This window comes from Mchenga conophoros, linkage group LG6 (assembly GCF_057382185.1).
Source record: "Mchenga conophoros isolate Kocher_MC1m ecotype Shallow Benthic linkage group LG6, M_conophoros_male_GT1.1, whole genome shotgun sequence".
Classification (NCBI taxonomy): Eukaryota; Metazoa; Chordata; class Actinopteri; order Cichliformes; family Cichlidae; genus Mchenga; species Mchenga conophoros.
In genome coordinates, this window is record NC_140531.1 from 4,100,597 (window position 1) to 4,118,616 (window position 18,020).

The window sequence follows — 18,020 nt, forward strand, 5'->3', positions numbered from 1 at the left end:
ATACTTGATATCCACACACGACGTAAAACCATGTGGGAGTTTGCACAGTGAGTCAAAGTTGGAAGAAAACCGTGTGCGATCAGCGTCTAAATGCGGCAGTGCAACTGTACATTTTGGCTGCTTTATCCTGAGGTTTGTAGCTGATATAAAAAGGAGAATTTCAGAGCATTTAAAACAATTTCTTTTGAGCAGTGCAATCAGGGAATTTCTGATGATTCATTACATTCCCTATAAACTGACATTCTTCCTATAAAGAACATGTAATCTGAAAAAACAAAAACGTGCCTAAACTTGTGCTAACAGCGGCATTTAGTGACATTTACAGTGTAGACGGGTAAACGATGTCTGCGGACGGGAGGAGGTGGTTCGTCGTTAAAGCGCCAGCTCGTTCGTAAATGTTTTGGCTTCCCTGATGGACACACCCGCTCCGATCATCGCGCTGTGCTTTCTTGGGGTTTTTTCTTCAGCAGGTAACTCGAACTTATTTAAATGGCAAGTTTGTACGTTTACATCACCAGGAGAACTACAGGCTGTTCGTGTATTTGTAAGCCTGTATGATTTTACCGGTGTTAAAAACCTAATGGCTTCTGTTGTGTGATGCAATTCTGTGGCTTCTCAACTCTTGAAGTTTACAGCGGAAACACTAAATCAATTTTTGGCGCAACACTGATAAGAAAGCAGGGAGAGGAAGATTTCCAAAGCCGTTAATGGCATGATGATACTTTTAATCAGTCAACGAACAGGTTATCGGCAGTAGAGCATTTGTAGTGCTCTGCCGCCAGAGTCAGCACCGGCTTTTTCTTTGGCTGCGAACAGTAATCGTGATCATCAGCTTATTTTGTCGGAGTGGTTTTTGTTTGCATCATTGTTGGCTTTATGGCGAACCGATGCGGTTAATAAGAGTGCAGTTATGGTTACACTTTAGATGGAAGGTGGTATTTCCATCTGAGCAGATGGTCTATAAACTTCCTGCTCTGGGTCCTTTGGAATTTCTTAGGGTAAAAAATATCTGACTGTGGGCTCAGAATGCTTGAAGTCCTGCTACTGAACAATAAACTAACACATTTCGTTGAGAATTCAAATGTAATTTGGAGACTGTCAAATTATATAAATGTTGCTTTTTTTCCCTCCCCAGAAACTCCTCAAAGCTATTGCCCATCCCCACTGATTCAGGCAGAAGAAGGTCGTAATGTCTCATTACCATGTTATGTGGATCCCTCAGTTGACCTGTCTGCTTATACCGTGGACTGGAAACACACTGACTTGAATGATGTAGTCTTCTCGTGGCGACACGGGCAGGAAAATCATGGTGCACAGGCGGCGAGCTATAGAAGCAGAGCAAGGATCGACTCTGGAGACCTTAGCAGAGGAAATCTAACCCTGCAGATCTTCTCAGCACGCCTGTCTGATAGCGGGCGTTACAGGTGTTTTGTGCCAAAACTGAAAGCCTTTTGCATCGTTCATCTTAATGGTAAACACTCTAAATAACCAAGTTTAGTTTGATACTAAGTTTTGTCAAACGTACCTTTATATTTGGTTTTGGAATTTGGTTAAAGAAAGAGCAGAAAAGTGACTTTCCCTTTAAATGTAAACAGTCCCAAATAATATGCAAAAGATGTGAGGGCTTTATTTCATGTTAACAGTTATAGCTTTGATAACACCGAGTGAACCGTTGTGTCCTTGTATATTTTGGTTTTGTCACAAAGGAAGCTTGAACGGCATGAATGTGACTGAATCTGGCTGATGTTGTGCTGTGTTGTTTAGTACTTATGTGTTGATGTTCAGTTTCACAGCAATCTAGTTTTCCACTTATCATTATAACTTTCCCACAGGTGTGAATGTGAGTGTGGTCTTTATTTGTTAGTCCTGTGTCAGACTGGGCACCTGCCCACGGTGCACCTGCCCACGGTGCACCTGCCCACGGTGCACCATGTCCAGGGTGCGCCCTGCCGGTTGCCCTATGGTAGCTGGGATAGGTTCCAGCTCCTCCTTGTAACCCTAACAAGGATAAGCGGAAGAGAAGTGGAACACAATAAAATTAAAATAGCACTTTATTCTGTTTTGTTTTATCCAAAGTAATTTAACATGGACTTGGAGGACACTATCAGACATGCTATCTTTTAAAAAAAATAAAAATTTTCTTTTGTTTAGACAGTCTCATATATTTCAAATTCTGAGAATTTATTTATTTTTACAGTAACCAAAGAGATTAATGTCAGGTCCAGCACAACCACATCTCCAAATCTCCACAGCACAACCACAACGCTGAAGCCAAATGATCCAGGCAAGTGACTTTGAACTTTTCTTCTTTTCGCTTAATTAAGTTCAATTTAGTTTTATTTATAGTGTGAAATCACAGCAGCATTCAGCTCAGGCTGCTTTGTATTACCAGTAGAGACCTTAATGCGGACCTCACCACAACACAGAGAAAAGATGTTGAATGACCTATTTTTTTTTTCTTCACAGCAGACATTTTGAGCTGATGACGAATCGTTTCTTTTTAAGTGTCCCATTAAGTCATGAAAGTGACGCATCAAGCGTAATAGCAGAGTCCACTGCAGCCATCCCCAGTGTTTTACTAGGAATCAGCTTTCTGCAATGATAAACATCTTTAAAAATAAAAGAACTCTTCATTCATACTGCAAACTTGTGGTTTGATTTTTATATTCTGAAAAATGACTCACTTTTGCATTGTTGGCTGCACGCAGTTCCTGTGAAAACTCGTGTATGAGCTAGAGAAGTGGGTTACACGTGAAGTCGTGTAGAGGGCTAGCTTCCTCTTTGTGAAGTCAAGGTTTGAAAGTACCTAAGTTTTAAAGGTTGCGTTAAAATTCACAAAAACTGCTGTTGTCAGCATGCCACCAGTCACCAGACTGCACAACTCATCTTCTGTCAGTCACATTGTTGCAATACTTTTCCATTACTTATCAGAGTTCAACACAATGAAAGTGAAAGGAACTGGCTTCAACACTGATACATGATATTTGAAAAATTCCTCACCAGCAGATTTTTTGGTGTCCTGTTCCAACTGCTTTACTTATTTATTTTATTTATTTTTAATTTCTTTGCATATCTGTTAGTTCTGTTAGTGTGCAGGCAGTAATATTGGGAAGAGAAGTCTCAGATCCTGACACAGCCGTCTGTGCTTGACCCATTTCAGCTTCCCTCCAGCCAACAATGTGCTAAATTTGTAATTACAAGGTTTTATAAAATAAATTTGAATTAAAAATGATCTAAATGTAATAATAATTCATGAATGGCATCACATTAATTTGCCTTTTAATTTCTGATTCTTTCAGATAAACGTCTTGCCGTTCTCCTTCCTGTTGGTATCGTCTTTCTCCTGGCTGTCGTTGGATTTTGTCTGAAGAAACGCGTAAAGATCCGTAAGTTGATCAACTTTAGTGCAAGAATGTGTGCTTTAATAGTTAAACCTTTGATTAGAGATTACTGGCAAGTCTGGTGTTTGATTATGATGAAAATCTGTCATGGATACCAGAGGAAAACGCACTGAAACAGGAAGCAGAGAATAACAGCAAAATTATACATTACACTGGTATTAAATGTAAATAAAACACATAAGCCAAACGCATAAACTTTTATTGTTCAACTTGAAATGTCTAAGACAACTTAAGTTTCTTTTATGCTTTTTTTTTTCTCATTTTTACTCCATTTTGCATAAATTATTACAAGTGCGTCTTTCCATGTTTGCGTGTTTATCAAGGGCAATGCGTGGGGAAGCTGACAGGGCAGAAACGAGGAGTGGACCGTTCAAGCCACGTTGAACTTCAGTCTTTGGAGAATTCAACAACGAAATACGACAAGAACAAGGCTTCTTGAGAAATGAGTGAAGTACAATGTTGTGCTTGTCTTTGATTGGCTGAGTGATCAAAATGATTTTAGATTCTCAAGCTGCTCTCATTACGTTACAGCTGATTTAAGTACAACTTAATTCAAATTAATTACGTTGGATCGTTTTAAGCGTTTCTAAAAGCTCATCCTTGTTCCCATTTAGAGACTCGTATTTGATCTGTGTTATTGTATTTCATATTGGAATAGTGTGTGCTTTTGTTTAGTGTATGTAGCACTTTGCAGTGTGTGTGTGTCTGTCTGTCTGTTGCACATATATGCTTGTATAGCCATTTATGTATATAAGTATATGCATAAACTGTGCCCCCCCCCTTCCTTCTACATGTTTGCACTGAGTAGATGCTCTGTATCTCATTGTACATCTGTATAGTGACAACAAAGGCATTCTATTCTATATAAGCGTATGCTTACTTTATATATGGATGTCTTGTAACATTTTAACTCATTTTATTCTTTCTTTTGTTTTAACTACATTGTCCCTCTGTTCAACAATTTGGCCTTGATGTCTTTTAAGTAAATTAATGGTTACAGATCTGGGAACAATCACTGAGTGACTTACTGGTTATGTTTTAAATTCCAAAAATGAATTGGGACTCTGAGAGGCAGAACAAACAATCTGCTAAAAATCATGATGTGCTGGTTGAATATACAGCGTCCTCCATAATGTTTTTAAGATTGTATTTTTTTCTCTGTACACGAAATAAAGTTCTTTGAAAAAAAATTCCGCCAAAAAGTACGTCCACGACGTAAGTACGCGCCACAGTCAGCCAATAAGCGTTCGGAGTCTTTCTAAAAGGCGCGAAATTCAGCTAGGACGAGGAAGTCGGGGGAGGAGCGTTGTCATGTGTTCGTGTAACATGGAGGGAGAGTTGTTCTTCTGCGTGCACTGGGTAACGTGTTTTTAATTGTTTTCCACCTAAATGTGTGAGTTATCTTTGTAAATGTAAGTCTGCAATGTTCCTGCATGCTTGTGTTTAATTGGTTGCATGTATTGCTTGAATTTTTTTGTTCAAAACATATTTTGATGGCGAGGAGACAAATAAATATTTGCGAGGAAATCAGAGTTTCTTAATTTGTGAACTTTTGCGGTCAACATTTTAAACTGTTATCAAAGCCTCGTGTGGTAGCTTCCCCAGTAATGATGACAGTGAAGACTCCAGGTTATTCAGTAAGTATTCTCTAAAGGTTTGGGATATCGAGTGGATCGGGTCAGAAGATAATATTGGTCTTTTGAATATACTTTACTCAGCTGAGAACAGATTGTTTGGTTTTTGCACTGTTGTATAGCATTGTGCAGAAAGTCACGAACCACTCCACAAGTTTTGGATTCTTTTGCCCCCAAGTATCTGGATGTTGTTGTAAATGTATTAAGTCATCTTGAGCAATAGTTTTATTTTAAGGTCTTTCAAAAAACATTTTGGACGCTGGATTCTTTACCAGGCGTGATTGTACCGACGAGGCCATTCTCAGAGACTTATTAGCCAAGACCAGTGCCATCATCTCATCATGCTGTGCAGTGTGTCCTTGCAACTGGACAAATGCAGAACAAAAGGAGTGGCAGAAAGGCGCTGACTGATTGGGATCCATCTGACTTCAGCATGGCAGTGATCCCAGACACACGAGCAGTGCAGGACAACCACACGATCGGCAGCTGACGTTCAAAACAGAAATGATCGGTGGCTCGAGACTTTTGTACAGTAGGGTGTGTACTTTCTGAAAGACTCCTACACACCGGACCAAAAGCGGGGTGTTGGAAGTAAGCGGCTGAGGCGGGGGTCCGTTATTGGTCCGGTTATCTTTTTGGAGAGGGCTGATGGGTCAGTGTGAAAACGGCACGTCGTGGAAGACTGACGTAGGTTTCGCCGGCTGCTGGCGTAACTTCCCTTTCAGGCTGCGCAGTCTTGAATGAAGTCGCGCGCGCTCTACCGGTTTGTGAAACAAGATGAGATCGTCTGTTCGTCTTTGTGCCCCACGCGACCTCCTACTCATGTCATGCATAGCTGTGTGTTTTCCGTCATCCGATGGAGCTCTGAAGGGTAACTTGACTTGCACTTTGCTGGCTGTTTAGCTCGTGGGTACCAATACGGCATTAGCAGGGCGGGCTCTTCACTTGTTGTTTTTAGGAAAAGCCGTTTGGCGTGTGTGACCTGAGCAAACTCGCTGATTATTCTCGGGGGACAGCACATAACTTCTATGTTCAAGTATAAAACGGGTCCAGGAGCAGTGTTCAGCTGAAACAGCTGCTGTTTTAAGGTATGAGATCGTGACCTTAATTCAAAGGTACTCAAGCTGTTGTTCCTCTCCAGAAGAACCTCGAGCCATTTGCCCGGTTACGGAAATTGAAGCAAAGGAAGGTGATGATGTCATCCTCCCGTTTTATGTGGTCCCCCCTGTCAACCTGTCTGCGTTCACCATGGACTGGTCAAGAACCAACCCGAGTGTGGTCGTCTACTCCTATCGACACCAACAGGAGTCGCATGATGCAGAGATGGATGCAACAGTCAGACGTGAAGACCTGAACAGAGGAAGTCTGACACTGTGGATCCCCTCAGTGCAGATGTCCCACAGTGGAGAATACACAGGCTTCGTTATGGAGCTCAGGATCAAGTGTAGTGTTCAACTTAATGGTAAGGACCTGAGTAATAGTTTGTTGTCTGATGTACTTGATATGAATGTAATGAAGAAATCTACTTAATGATATAAAATGATCTTCCACTTGGGGAAACGCAAACATAGAATAACATGATTTAAAACTGAAAATGGTGTGTGTGTGTGTGTGTGTGTGTGTGTGTGTGTGTGTGTGTGTGTGTGTGTGAACATGAAAGTAGTCTAATTGTGGATTTGTCTGTAATGCAAACCTGTTGAGGCTAGCCTGAGGCTAGAGTACATGTTAGTAATGGGATGCATCCAAATCTCACAAAAGGGGTGCATGTCTAAAATGGGACAGCAGGCAGTGAGTGACCATGCAGGTCATAGACAGGCCTGAACAAGTTGTTTTATGCCCGACCCCAACATATAAGACTTGAACCTGGACACAGCACAGCTCCAGATGTGTGACTGTGGTTATTTCTTAGTGGTGTGAATCCTAATGACCAGCGGTCAACAATCCCCGGGCCACAGACCAGTACTCGTCCGTGACTCGTTTGGTACCGGTCTGTGAGAGTTGAGGCTCGGTGTGACATTTATGGTTTTTATCGTTGGTGGGTTTTTTGTTTTTTAACTTAACTGGGTCTTTTCCCGTGTGTTATGAATAAATCGTCCTTTTTTTGGTACTGGTTTTATTTTTGTTGTATTTCTCTGCAACACCTTAAAGGCCGGACATAAACCGGTCCATGACGCACAAAAGGTTGGAGACCACTGCTAACGAGAACGTCTCTCTCTCTCTTTTTTTATTTATTTATTTATTTATTTATTTATTTTAAACAGTAACCAAAGACAAACTGAAAAAGCAAAAGGGGCAGGATGGTTTCAGCACAACTGGAGCTCCTCTCGACACGACGGTGGAGAAAGTCGGTCCACGTAAGTTACTCTGAGCTCTTCTCCAGAGGATTTTGGTTGAGACACAACCTTCAAAACCTTTGAATGATTGCTCACTTCTTTTAAGTATCCATTAAATCATGACAGTGAAACAGTATGCATAATAGCAGGCTCTGCATCCACACATCAGTGATGAAGCTGTTCTTTTTCCTCATGTGATTTCACAAAATGTGAGATTGCTTGAGTGCATTAAGGAAATCAATGACTGGTTGTGCCAAAATTTTCTCCAGCTAAACAAAACTGAGGTAATAGTCTTTGGCGCCAAAGAAAAACGATTACAGGTCACCAGAGAACTTCAATCTATACATCTAAAAACCACAAACCAGGCGAGAAATGTGGGTGTAGTGATGGATGCAGACCTAAACTTAGAAAAACACATTAAGACAATAACAAAGTCAGCTTACTATCACCTCAAGAATATTTCAAGGATAAAAGATCTGATGTCTCAACAGGACCTGGAAAAACTAGTCCATGCATTCATCTTTAGTAGGCTTGATTACTGTAACAGCATCTTTACAGGTCTACCTAAAAAATCAGTCAGACAACTACAGCTCATTCAGAACTCTGCTGCTCGAGTCCTCACTAAGACCAAAAAAGTGGACCACATCAGTCCAGCTCTGAGGTCTTTACACTGGCTGCCTGTCCGTCAGAGGATAGACTTTAAAGTTCTGATGCTGGCCTATAAAGCTCTGAATGGTTTAGGACCAAAATAAATCAGTGACCTGCTGACCCAGTATGAACCTTCCAGATCCCTCAGGTCATCTGGATCCGGTCTTTTATCAGTTCCCAGAGTCAGAACCAGACACGGAGAAGCTGCATTCAGCTTTTATGCTCCTTATATCTGGAACAAACTCCCAGAAAGCCTCAGATCAGCTGAAACACTCAGTTTATTTAAATCCAGGTTGAAGACTCACCTGTTCTCAGCTGCATTTGAATAAAGCACCAAATCCACACTTTTAAGCTTAGATTTCAAAACTTACATTAACTACTGATTTTATCTGTTTTGATTTTATCTGTTTTGATTTTATATACTGTTCCTTTTTTTCATTTTAAATCGTGCTTTTTATTTGTTTTTGTTTTTTAATGTCTGTATAAAGCACTTTGGATCACCTTGCTGTTGAATTGTGCTATATAAATAAACTTGCCTTGCTTAGTGTGAATATTTGTGTTACTGATATTTTTGCCCAGCAAGGCCATGAAGTTCAGGTTCATTCACGCCTGATCTGTGGGGTATCCTTAAAATGACCTGTTCTGTTTAGATTTTAGGCTGCTGTGCATTATGTCAGTTTGTAACCTATCTGGACTGCCTGAGGTTTGAAAACAAGTATTCACTTAGATTTCTGTGGTCTAGGCAATCCAGTACTGGGTGAAAATGAACAACGCTCTTAGGTTTTCTCACTTTTTGCTCTAAACCAGGGGTGGGGACCTTCTGGCCTCATGCAGGTTTGAGATCACCCTGGGTCAACACACCTGAATCAAACGATTAGTTCATTCCCAGGCCTCTAGAGAACGTGAAGACATGTTGAGGAGGCATTTTGGCCATTAGAATCCACTGTGATGGATCAAGGACGCATCTAAAACCTGCAGGACAGGCCTGGAGTTCCCACCCTTGCTGTAAACACAAGCATTATAACTTGTGGCTGATTTTTAAACTTCAAACATCAGATGGTTAGAAAAATACCTGAACATGAAATTCGTGTGGTTGATTAAACCAGGTCCAAAATGCAGCATAATTGAGTTAAGTGCATCAAAAAAAACTGCTGCATTTGATAGTCGGTTAAAAATGACCTCATTTAAATTGAGGTGTCCACATCCCGCGTGGTAATCTGAACTCTTAGAGTCAAGGCAGAAGTGACAGAAATCTCAAATCCTGACCAATGAGAGCATCTGTGGTTTGACCTTCCCTTCACCGCAGGACTTGCGTGACTTGTGTGTCATGTGGATATATTAAAGAATGATGTTGGAATAAACTGACCCTTGTTTTCAATCTCTGACTTCTAGGTGGTGACATGATGCTTATCATTGGGATTGCTCTTTCTTGCGGCGTCGCTCTTCTCTTGATTGTTCTGGGATTGCTTGGAAAGCTCGGTAAGTTGGTGGTCAGTCTAACGGTTAACCTCTCAGTTAGGCATTGCTTTTGTCAGCAAGCTGGATGATGATGAAACTTGATGCATCTCTTAAATCAAAGGTCATATAAATGTTCCTAAATAAAATCATGCTTGCTTGTTTTTGGATCCAGACTTTATCTCTGCCGTCTTTTTCAGTGTAGGATCCTCACATCCTACATTCTCATCAATGTAAAAATGTAGACTGTGTTATAATCATTACTGTATATTTACATTTTCACCATGAAAGTAATTGATGTAGTGTTTTGTTTTTTTTTCGTCTAGTAAAACTTTTGTTTAGGTTTCTTAATTTAAAACAAACAAACAAACTTTGTCTTGATGCATTCTCAATATTCCAGGAAAGTAAATCTCCAAAAGTTGATTGTGTTCATCTGGACGTAGCGTTTTCAGTGGGAGAAATGGTCTCAGCTGACTGCAGGTTTCCCCAATCTCATAAACAGTACGTGGAAAGACCATCTCTGAATCGAGGAGGGTTTATCTGTCACCATCTCACAATGCTGTGATTGCAGCCATTCCCCAACTCTCTGTGATGGTACTCATGGCCATTGATCAGTTGGTTCTGGTCAGTGGTTGTTGATCAGTGGTCATGAGAATTTGCATAATTAAGATTAAGGACCTGACCTCCCAGCCCATTGTTCCCTCAGTGGGCTGGTTTCAGTCATTATGCAAATGTGCTGTTGATAAGATTTGTGGAAACCTGCAGTCAGCTGAGACTGAAGACGTCACTCGGATGAGTGACGAAACGTTTCTCCCACAAAACACTACGTCCAGATGAACAGAATCAAGTTTTGGAGGAAAAAACCCTCAATCAGCTTCATATTCTACCATAAAAAGTATTTGTTTTTTGCAGAGGGCTTTGTGAGATGGTGCAGAGGATGGATCCAGCCACCAAATGATGATCGCACTGAAAATTAAACCATCTTATGAAATTTAGCAGAATGCAGTGATTAACAAATCTCATGTGCTGTCCATAAGATGTGGGTTTATTATAGAATGTGTGTCAAATGTTTAAACTTTAAAAAATTGTTTTGTGTGTAAGGAAAACACAAGCTCTTAGCTGTAAATGAGGTTTTACATGTGAACACAATGAGTCTAGAACACGACGACAAAGTGATGCCAGAGGTGCCTCTCAGATGAGTTTGAATCTCTGACCTTGTCCTTAACCTCCTAAGACCCAAACTCTCATTTCATGAATTTTTAATTTGTCTTTGTTATTTGGACTGAGACCTGGTGAATGTAAAAACAAACCTGATGTAGTTTCTGAGAATCTGATATCAGGCTTTGTACAGCAAAATTGAGGAACTGTAGCCTAGACGACCCAAAATAATCATGTTCACATATGTGGGAGGTTAAGGTCAGAGTTCAAATTTTCTCAAAACTTGAACTCACATGTCACCTATGATTTTCATATTGCTATCACATCTATCTGTCCTACATTTTGCTGCTTCCATCAAAGTCAAAATGAGCTAATGTTGTTCTGAAAATGACACTTTCTCAGTTTAAACTCATGTTTGTGTTCTGCTGTGAATGTAATGTGGGTTCATTGGATTTGCACATATATTTTGTACATTGAAACTTTGCGAGGCTGGCCTAGTGTGTGTGTGTGTGTGTGTGTGTGTGTGATGACCTTTCCTAGAGCAATAATGTGAATAAATAAGTTTGTATTTATGAATGTTTTATAAATGTTACCTTTCATCGCTCTGTAAAACATTAACACAGAAACATATGGATGATAGTTTGTGTGTGAGAGAGAGGTGACTGTGATGATTAAATCAATAAACATGATACTGAATGTGACACAACTTGACTTGCTGATGAAATCTCCTGAACGTCACTTCACTCGCTCAAGATTGGGGAAAATCAATGAAGCTACTCACACATTTCTAATGTCTGGTTATTTTTAGTATAAGCACTGCTCGCTGCATATACATGTATGACTTTTTATTGAATGAGGGGCCCCGAGTCTTTTGATGAGTAAGCATGCTAAATGTTTGGCATGGGTGCAGTTATCTTTTGTTGACAAGACTGAAAGCAAAACAGTTCTGTTGCCCAATTACTGGAGTTGTTCACCGATGGCTAAAAGCTGCGGTAAAACCAGGCAGTTTCCATCAGTCCTACAGTCTATAGTGTAGCTCTTATAGAGCTGTTTGTAGCTTCATGTTGTATTCATTTTATCGGGCTTTTCTATTTGGTGGTTTTTTTGTTTTTAATTTCACAACAGAAGCTGCCTTGGGGTTTGTTTTACTGTGAGGTAAAGAGTCCAGTTGAGGGAAAATGACAATCGGAAGTTATTTGGCATCCAGCAAAACCAGACTCGGGGAGGATTTTATCTGCCATAACCAGTTAAGAGTGAAGGCAAAGACATAAAAAAGGGGCGAGCAGGGATGATAAAGTAGCAATGGGAGAGAGAAGACAAAATCGAACAACATATTCCAGAGGTATATAAACACACGGGCAGTAAAAAGAGGTGAGTGTATTTAAAAAAACACAAAAAACCTGCAGACACAGGGACAACATGCCAACTGCACAAAGAAAGGCCCCTGCTTGGATTCAAACCCAACCTTGTAAGAAAATAGTGCTAACCACCATTCCCCACTTTAACGAAAGGATATAAGATAATCAACACTTATCTTCAGTTCTGAATAAGGCAACAATAAAATGCCCATGGCAAATCGGGAGCAAAATGTGTCTTTGTAGTAATGTCCCAAAAATATTTTATGTATTAAATATATATTTATATGCTTTATATATTATTAATGCTTTGTGTCATTGTTTTAGTGCAGTGACATGGTAGTTAAAATAGTTTACTCTGATTATTTCCATAACGGAAATTATTTTGGAGAAACGGGTAAATATGCCAGCATTTGGACACGTATAAGTTCCCGGGAACTTTGCGCCAAAAAAGTACTCTGTGTTCAAACTCCCGCCACCGACTGGGGCACGTAACATTGACGTAACATTCTCCGTAACGCTTTAGCCAATGAGCTTCACTCAGCTAAGCCAATCAGAGGGCAGCGGCGGGAAAGACAGCTGATCTAGAAAGAGTTGCGGGAGATTCGGCGCAACTTTGGTTTCGGGCGGCCAGAGAGAAAACAAAACACGTTTTGCGTTGTACCGAGAGGACTTCTATCAACTTAATTTAAGAGGTACGTTTGTTACCAACACGCTCATTTAACTCGTAAAAGAAAAATACATTTGATACTGGACGGGCGGAAGAGAGCTGACTTACTGTAGTCTACTCTTCAGCGTAGGTTTGCCACTACTCTTAAAAATATCTGTTAACTTTACACGCTTGCTTGTATTTGCAAACAGATGCATTCGGAGTCATTTTTAGTCTTCCAGATATATTTTAGATTAAAAACCTGTCCGGTCAAAGTGGAAACTCGGCTATTTAAAGGCCGAGGCCTTTGTTTGGCGCCATTAGTGGAGCACACTGTATTATTTCCTGTTTATAGGTAACTGTTAGCTCAGGAATCACGCGATATAACAAATGTAATTTGCGCTGTTAGTGTAGTACTAGGCGCAGTGCTACGATTTTATTTGCGATTTTGAATTTTAACATGAAGTTACGCGATTAATGGCTCGTGTTTGAGTAGCATGTTGGAGCAACTGAGCTAAACGACTTTGATAGGACAGCAAATCGTGGAGGGATGCGAAAAGATTTGTACAACCAATGAACGCAAGGTTTATTTGGGGACACGATTGTTTCTGAAATGCCTTTGCCCGTTTTTCAAGACCCACAGCAGACATTTCCACTCAAAAACTACAGTCGTGAAATTTGGGCTTAGTAATAATTTGCCTGTGAATCAGTCGAAAGTCTTCTTGTTTTTTAGTGGTCCTTACACAAAAGTGCATGTTTATGTATTTCCAAATAGGAACACGCACTTCATCGTAAATCCCATCAGTGTTTAATCTTCACATATATTTCTGATCATATTATTCTGGCTACGGCTCTGTTCATACATATATAAATATATAAAAAAGCCAAACAAAACATTGGTTCTTGTTATTTTTTAACAATTAAATGATGTCTGAATCATGTGTCATATTTAGGTGCTTAAACATGTTGTCTTCGTTTAGGTTAATCCAAAATGCCCAGCACACGCTCCCAGGGACGAGCTCAGCCCACACTTCAGTTCCCTCGACGTAAATCCTCCAGAGTTTCCTCCCGCTCCAAGAAGCCGGAGCCCCAGAAGTCCCCAGCTGTGTCACCAATCAAGCCTGAACCTCAGGCCCCGGGGCTGATGCGGATCGGACCCCTCTCCCCGAGACGTCCCATTAACTTGTCCACCCCACTGTCCCCCAGACGCTACACAGACCAGCCCACTCCTCTCTCCCCAACGCGGCCAGTCGCCCTCTCGTCCCCTCTTTCACCCAGACGCACATCAGCCCAGCCGCCAGCACCTTCCTCCCCTCGTCTCCAAAGCCGGATCCCCCTCAGCCCTCGAAAGCGCACAGGTATTGAACGGTGAATTCAAAAGCTTCAGTTGTTCCACTACTTCATGCAGCTCTGTGTACTAATAACCTTCAGTGCCTCTAGGCTAAAAAAAAGTGAATTGAATTTAAATGGCGAATCTTCAGGATTAAAATTTCAGATCCTAAAAAGCCAGCCTTGAGTCATAACAAATAACAGCACTTCTCATTTTTCTCCATCAAGGTGATGACAATGTCTGCAACCTTGGCACCTCCCTGCAGTGCTCACCTACAAAACAGAGGAAGCTGAGCCTGGCCTCACCACGAAAACTCGGCTTTGATGAGAACTCACCGGTGCAGGCTCGTCGTCAGCTGATCCCATCCTCGGGGCAACAGACGCCCCCTTCCACCGCCAAATCATCTCCGAAACGAGAAGAAACGCCTACAGGGAGCCCCATCCATAAAAATCTGAACAAGAAGCCACCTGTTGCTCGACTGTTTGGAGAAAGTAAGAACTCTAGTTTTTTTTCTTCTTCTTTTTTTGTTCCCCACTTACATTATATTACACTACATTATATTACACTACATTATATTACACTACATTATATTATATTACATTATATTATATTACACTACATTATATTATATTACACTACATTATCACCATTTCTTCTCCAGAGATGAGGCTTCAGAGTGTGAAGCAGGCACTCCACACTGCCATCCCTGAGCGCCTTATGTCCAGAGAGGCCGAGCGGGCGTCCATCCGGTCCTTCCTGGAGGACAAAGTGCTTCAGCATGTTCCCGGCAGCCTCTACATCTCTGGAGCTCCGGGAACAGGCAAGACAGCCTGCCTCAACTGTGTGCTGCAGGAGATGAAGGTGAGCGTGAAGGAGTCTGTAGTCTGTCATGTTTAGTGCTTTAGGACACCTGCTGGCGACTTTCAGTTACTGCAGTAAGATTCGAGTTTGAGCAGCACCCCACAGGCTTCATTTCCAGAGTTTGAGGGTCTTAAAGTGCAAGTTTAAAGTCTGAGTGCAGGCTAATAACCTGTCCCCTGATTGTCTATGTAACAGCCAGGGTTGAAGTTTTGTCAGTAACTGGTTGCGTTTTGTGTGCCTTCAGGCTGAGCTGTCGTCAGTACAGACGGTGATGGTGAACTGCATGAGTCTGAGGAGCTCCCATGCAGTCTTCCCACTGCTGGCTGACAAACTGAAGGCATCTGGTGGCCAGAACGGACTGCAGAGGTTCCTGACAGCCCCGGGGCCCACTGTGTGAGTCAACAAATCCTCAATCCTTTGGGGCGATCATGGCTCAGTTGGCAGTTCGTCTTGTAACTGGAAGGTTGCCGGTTCGAGCCCCGGCTCGGACAGTCTCGGTCGTTGTGTCCTTGGGCAAGACACTTCACCTGCCACCTACTGGTGACGGCCAGAGGGGCCGATATGGCAGCCTCGCCTCTGTCAGTCTGCCCCAGGGCAGCTGTGGCTACAACTGTAGCTGCCTCCACCAGTGTGTGACTGTATAGTGGAATTGTAAAGCGCTTTGAGGGCCCTGAAAAGCGCTATATAGATGAAATCAATTATCATTATCTTATCACACATTTACTTGAAAAAGGAAGTATATGATAGATGACTAAAGGGTGTGGCTTTTTAGAACTTTCGAGCAAACTATCCACTAAAGGTATTCTTTTAAAAAAGTTGCTGGTTGAAAGTCCTTATTGGGATGTTTTGAAAGTATAGCTGTGATTACTGCCTGCTGAGATACTGATTGGGTCTGTTTGTTTGTTTTTCCCCTTTAAGGCTTCTTGTTCTGGATGAGATGGATCAGCTGGACAGCAAAGCCCAGGATGTCCTCTACACAATCTTTGAATGGCCGTACCTGCCAAAGTCTCGCCTCTGTCTCATCGGTAAGTACTCGACTCAACAAATATCCCAAATTCACCAGATCTCACATCTTTGTCCTGTAGACAGAAAGCAGAGTGTTCTGACAAAAATAATATCTGTTCTACATGCTGACCACTGATGTCTTTGCAGGTATTGCAAACGCTCTGGATCTGACTGACCGGATCCTGCCCAGACTGCAGGCTCGTCCCCAGTGTCGCCCTCTGCTGCTGCACTTCCCTCCCTACAGCCGGGAGGAGCTCACGGCCATTGTACAGGACAGGCTTGTACAGGTAAATGTGGTCTGTGTGACTCAGAGCTTAAGCTGGAACCTTACAGATCACTTTTATTTAATCAGCGCCGCGTCTTCTTCTCCTCAGGCCTCGGCTGAAGGGCTCCTCGACGCTTCTGCAGTTCAGTTCTGTGCCAGGAAAGTTTCAGCTGTGTCGGGAGACGCCAGGAAAGCTTTGGACATCTGCAGGTGAATGCTTGGACTTGTTTTTTCTTTAACCTTTTAGGGAATCATGTCTCTGTGTTTGCATTTAGATTCTGCACTCGTTTAGGCATTTTAGTTGTTTCTGCTCTCGGGAGACCTCGTGCAGATTCTTTGAGTTGATGTTTCTGTGAAATGTCATTCAAACGTTGCTGATTTCAGGCGAGCAGTTGAGATTGTAGAGTCTGATGAGAGGAAAAAAGCAAGTGATCCAAAGGGTGAAAGTAAAGGTGAGTTGTGAAATGTTTTCTTGAGTTAAAACTGATGATGGTGGAAGTCACACGGCAGCTGATTGGTGGAAACTTCCTGTACTGTGTGTTCTGCAGCGTCCCGGGTCAGCCTGCCGCAGGTTGCGAGAGTGCTGTCGGAGGTCTACGGCGACCGCATGGCGTCTCAGAGCAGCGGTTCAGAGGGAGAGAGTTTCCCCCTGCAGCAGAAGCTGCTGGTGTGCTGCCTGCTGCTGCTCATCCGCAATGGGAAGAGCAAAGAGATCGGCTTGGGAAAGGTGAGGTGCTGATATTAGTTTGCTAAAGGATTTTAGCGGCGTGTTGTCGTGGCAAATCAGGAAACTTATTGCATTAATGCGTAATTATTCCGTGTTTCAGCTCCATGAGGTTTACAGCCGCCTGTGCGCTCAGAGGCAGGTGTCTGGAGTGGGTCAGGGCGAGTGTTTGTCGCTCTGCAGTCTGCTGGAGAGTCGAGGGATCGTTGCCCTGAAGAAGGCCAAAGAGGCTCGTCTCACTAAGGTACCCGACGCTTCACGAGGAAATGCTCTGCAGTGCAGTGTTCGACCTCTGTTGCTTAAAAATGAAACTCGAGGGGTTATCAGGGAACAAGACACCGAGTGGAACGTGGCTGATTAAAGCGTCTGTTTCTGCAGGTGTTCCTGAAGATCGAGGAGAAAGATGTCGAAAACGCTCTGAAGGATCGAACGCTGCTGGGCAGCATCCTCGCTGCAGGACTCCCCTCGTGATCTTGTGATCGTTCCTCTTTTAAAGACTCATTTTTAAGGTTGCACAATGAGCCAATGTTCTGTGGGGGTTTTTGTTTTGTTTTTTCTTCAAAGACATTTTTTGGTTCTCATTTTTGCTGGGAATTTGTAGTTTTAATGACGCTCAGTTGAGTTCAGAATGTTGAGCTTGCATCAAATGAATCGTTTCAGTTTTGAAACCTCTTTAAGCTTTGAATAAAAGTGAAGCTGTTTTAGCTGCTGTTGCTTGTGTCACCGGTGCATTGAAATGCTCGCACTATATTCGAGCTGATAACTGAGGACAAATGTTCATTCACTGAAATCAGCTGAGTCTGTAGATGTTGTTCCAAAGGCACTTTGAAAGGTTTTAGGTAAAGTTACTCAGCTCGGGTGTAAGAAGTTAAATAATGTGATGTGTAGAATCTGCAGAACAAGATTTTATTGATTTCATACTTCCATTTATATCGTGGAATATTGCATATACTTCCAGCGTAAACATGAAGAACGGGATTCTGATTCTGTCTGCACAGATTTCCTTAACGATGCTGTTAGTTTTCACTGAGACTTTACATCTTTGTCCACCAATCAGCAGAATAAAGCTCAAAGCTGTGGAGCCCCTGAAACACCGATGCTTAAAAGATATCTGTGTAATTTTACTCAGCGAATATTAAGTTGTAAAACAAGTGAAATCAAAGATAAGCAGCGTTTTCAGCTGTGCGACCTGGAGAAATGCA

The 18,020-nt window shown here is 42.0% G+C and overlaps 3 protein-coding genes across 4 annotated transcripts; all 3 read left to right on the forward strand.

Annotated features, from left to right (window-relative positions):
* The first annotated feature begins 289 nt into the window (after window positions 1-289).
* Window positions 290-4,926, forward strand: LOC146571873 (uncharacterized). The gene is made up of 5 exons (XM_085275868.1): window positions 290-470; window positions 1,136-1,471; window positions 2,198-2,284; window positions 3,300-3,386; window positions 3,725-4,926. The coding sequence occupies exons 1-5, from the start codon at window positions 413-415 to the stop codon at window positions 3,838-3,840; spliced, it is 684 nt and encodes a 227-aa protein (XP_085131994.1). The 5' UTR covers window positions 290-412; the 3' UTR covers window positions 3,841-4,926.
* A 770-nt stretch (window positions 4,927-5,696) lies between these two features.
* Window positions 5,697-11,564, forward strand: LOC146571874 (uncharacterized). Of its 2 annotated transcripts, none has more exons than XM_085275869.1 (5): window positions 5,697-5,906; window positions 6,177-6,497; window positions 7,297-7,389; window positions 9,409-9,495; window positions 10,384-11,564. In XM_085275869.1, exons 1-5 carry the CDS (start codon window positions 5,813-5,815, stop codon window positions 10,446-10,448), a joined length of 660 nt encoding a protein of 219 aa, XP_085131995.1. In that variant the 5' UTR covers window positions 5,697-5,812; the 3' UTR covers window positions 10,449-11,564. The 2 variants fall into 2 exon arrangements, with proteins under 2 accessions (XP_085131995.1, XP_085131996.1); XM_085275870.1 differs by having other exon boundaries at window positions 5,698-5,906; window positions 6,180-6,497; window positions 10,384-11,563.
* A 964-nt stretch (window positions 11,565-12,528) lies between these two features.
* Window positions 12,529-17,531, forward strand: cdc6 (cell division cycle 6 homolog (S. cerevisiae)). The gene is made up of 12 exons (XM_085275861.1): window positions 12,529-12,679; window positions 13,614-13,991; window positions 14,191-14,454; window positions 14,625-14,824; window positions 15,069-15,217; window positions 15,743-15,849; window positions 15,977-16,116; window positions 16,204-16,304; window positions 16,479-16,546; window positions 16,643-16,821; window positions 16,922-17,062; window positions 17,197-17,531. Exons 2-12 carry the CDS (start codon window positions 13,625-13,627, stop codon window positions 17,287-17,289), a joined length of 1,809 nt encoding a protein of 602 aa, XP_085131987.1. The 5' UTR covers window positions 12,529-12,679; window positions 13,614-13,624; the 3' UTR covers window positions 17,290-17,531.
* The last annotated feature ends 489 nt before the right edge of the window (window positions 17,532-18,020 follow it).

Excerpts from the sequence above, each read along its gene's own strand:
- cdc6 (XM_085275861.1), top strand. The coding sequence starts at position 13,625 with ATGCCCAGCACACGCTCCCAGGGACGAGCTCAGCCCACACTTCAGTTC. Across the intron at positions 14,825-15,068 it reads GTGTGCTGCAGGAGATGAAG|GCTGAGCTGTCGTCAGTACA; the intron begins GTGAGCGTGAAG and ends GTGTGCCTTCAG. Across the intron at positions 16,117-16,203 it reads TACAGGACAGGCTTGTACAG|GCCTCGGCTGAAGGGCTCCT; the intron begins GTAAATGTGGTC and ends TCTTCTCCTCAG.
- LOC146571873 (XM_085275868.1), top strand. The coding sequence starts at position 413 with ATGGACACACCCGCTCCGATCATCGCGCTGTGCTTTCTTGGGGTTTTT. Across the intron at positions 471-1,135 it reads TGGGGTTTTTTCTTCAGCAG|AAACTCCTCAAAGCTATTGC; the intron begins GTAACTCGAACT and ends TTCCCTCCCCAG. Across the intron at positions 2,285-3,299 it reads GCTGAAGCCAAATGATCCAG|ATAAACGTCTTGCCGTTCTC; the intron begins GCAAGTGACTTT and ends TGATTCTTTCAG.
- LOC146571874 (XM_085275869.1), top strand. The coding sequence starts at position 5,813 with ATGAGATCGTCTGTTCGTCTTTGTGCCCCACGCGACCTCCTACTCATG. Across the intron at positions 5,907-6,176 it reads ATCCGATGGAGCTCTGAAGG|AAGAACCTCGAGCCATTTGC; the intron begins GTAACTTGACTT and ends GTTCCTCTCCAG. Across the intron at positions 9,496-10,383 it reads GGGATTGCTTGGAAAGCTCG|AGGGCTTTGTGAGATGGTGC; the intron begins GTAAGTTGGTGG and ends TGTTTTTTGCAG.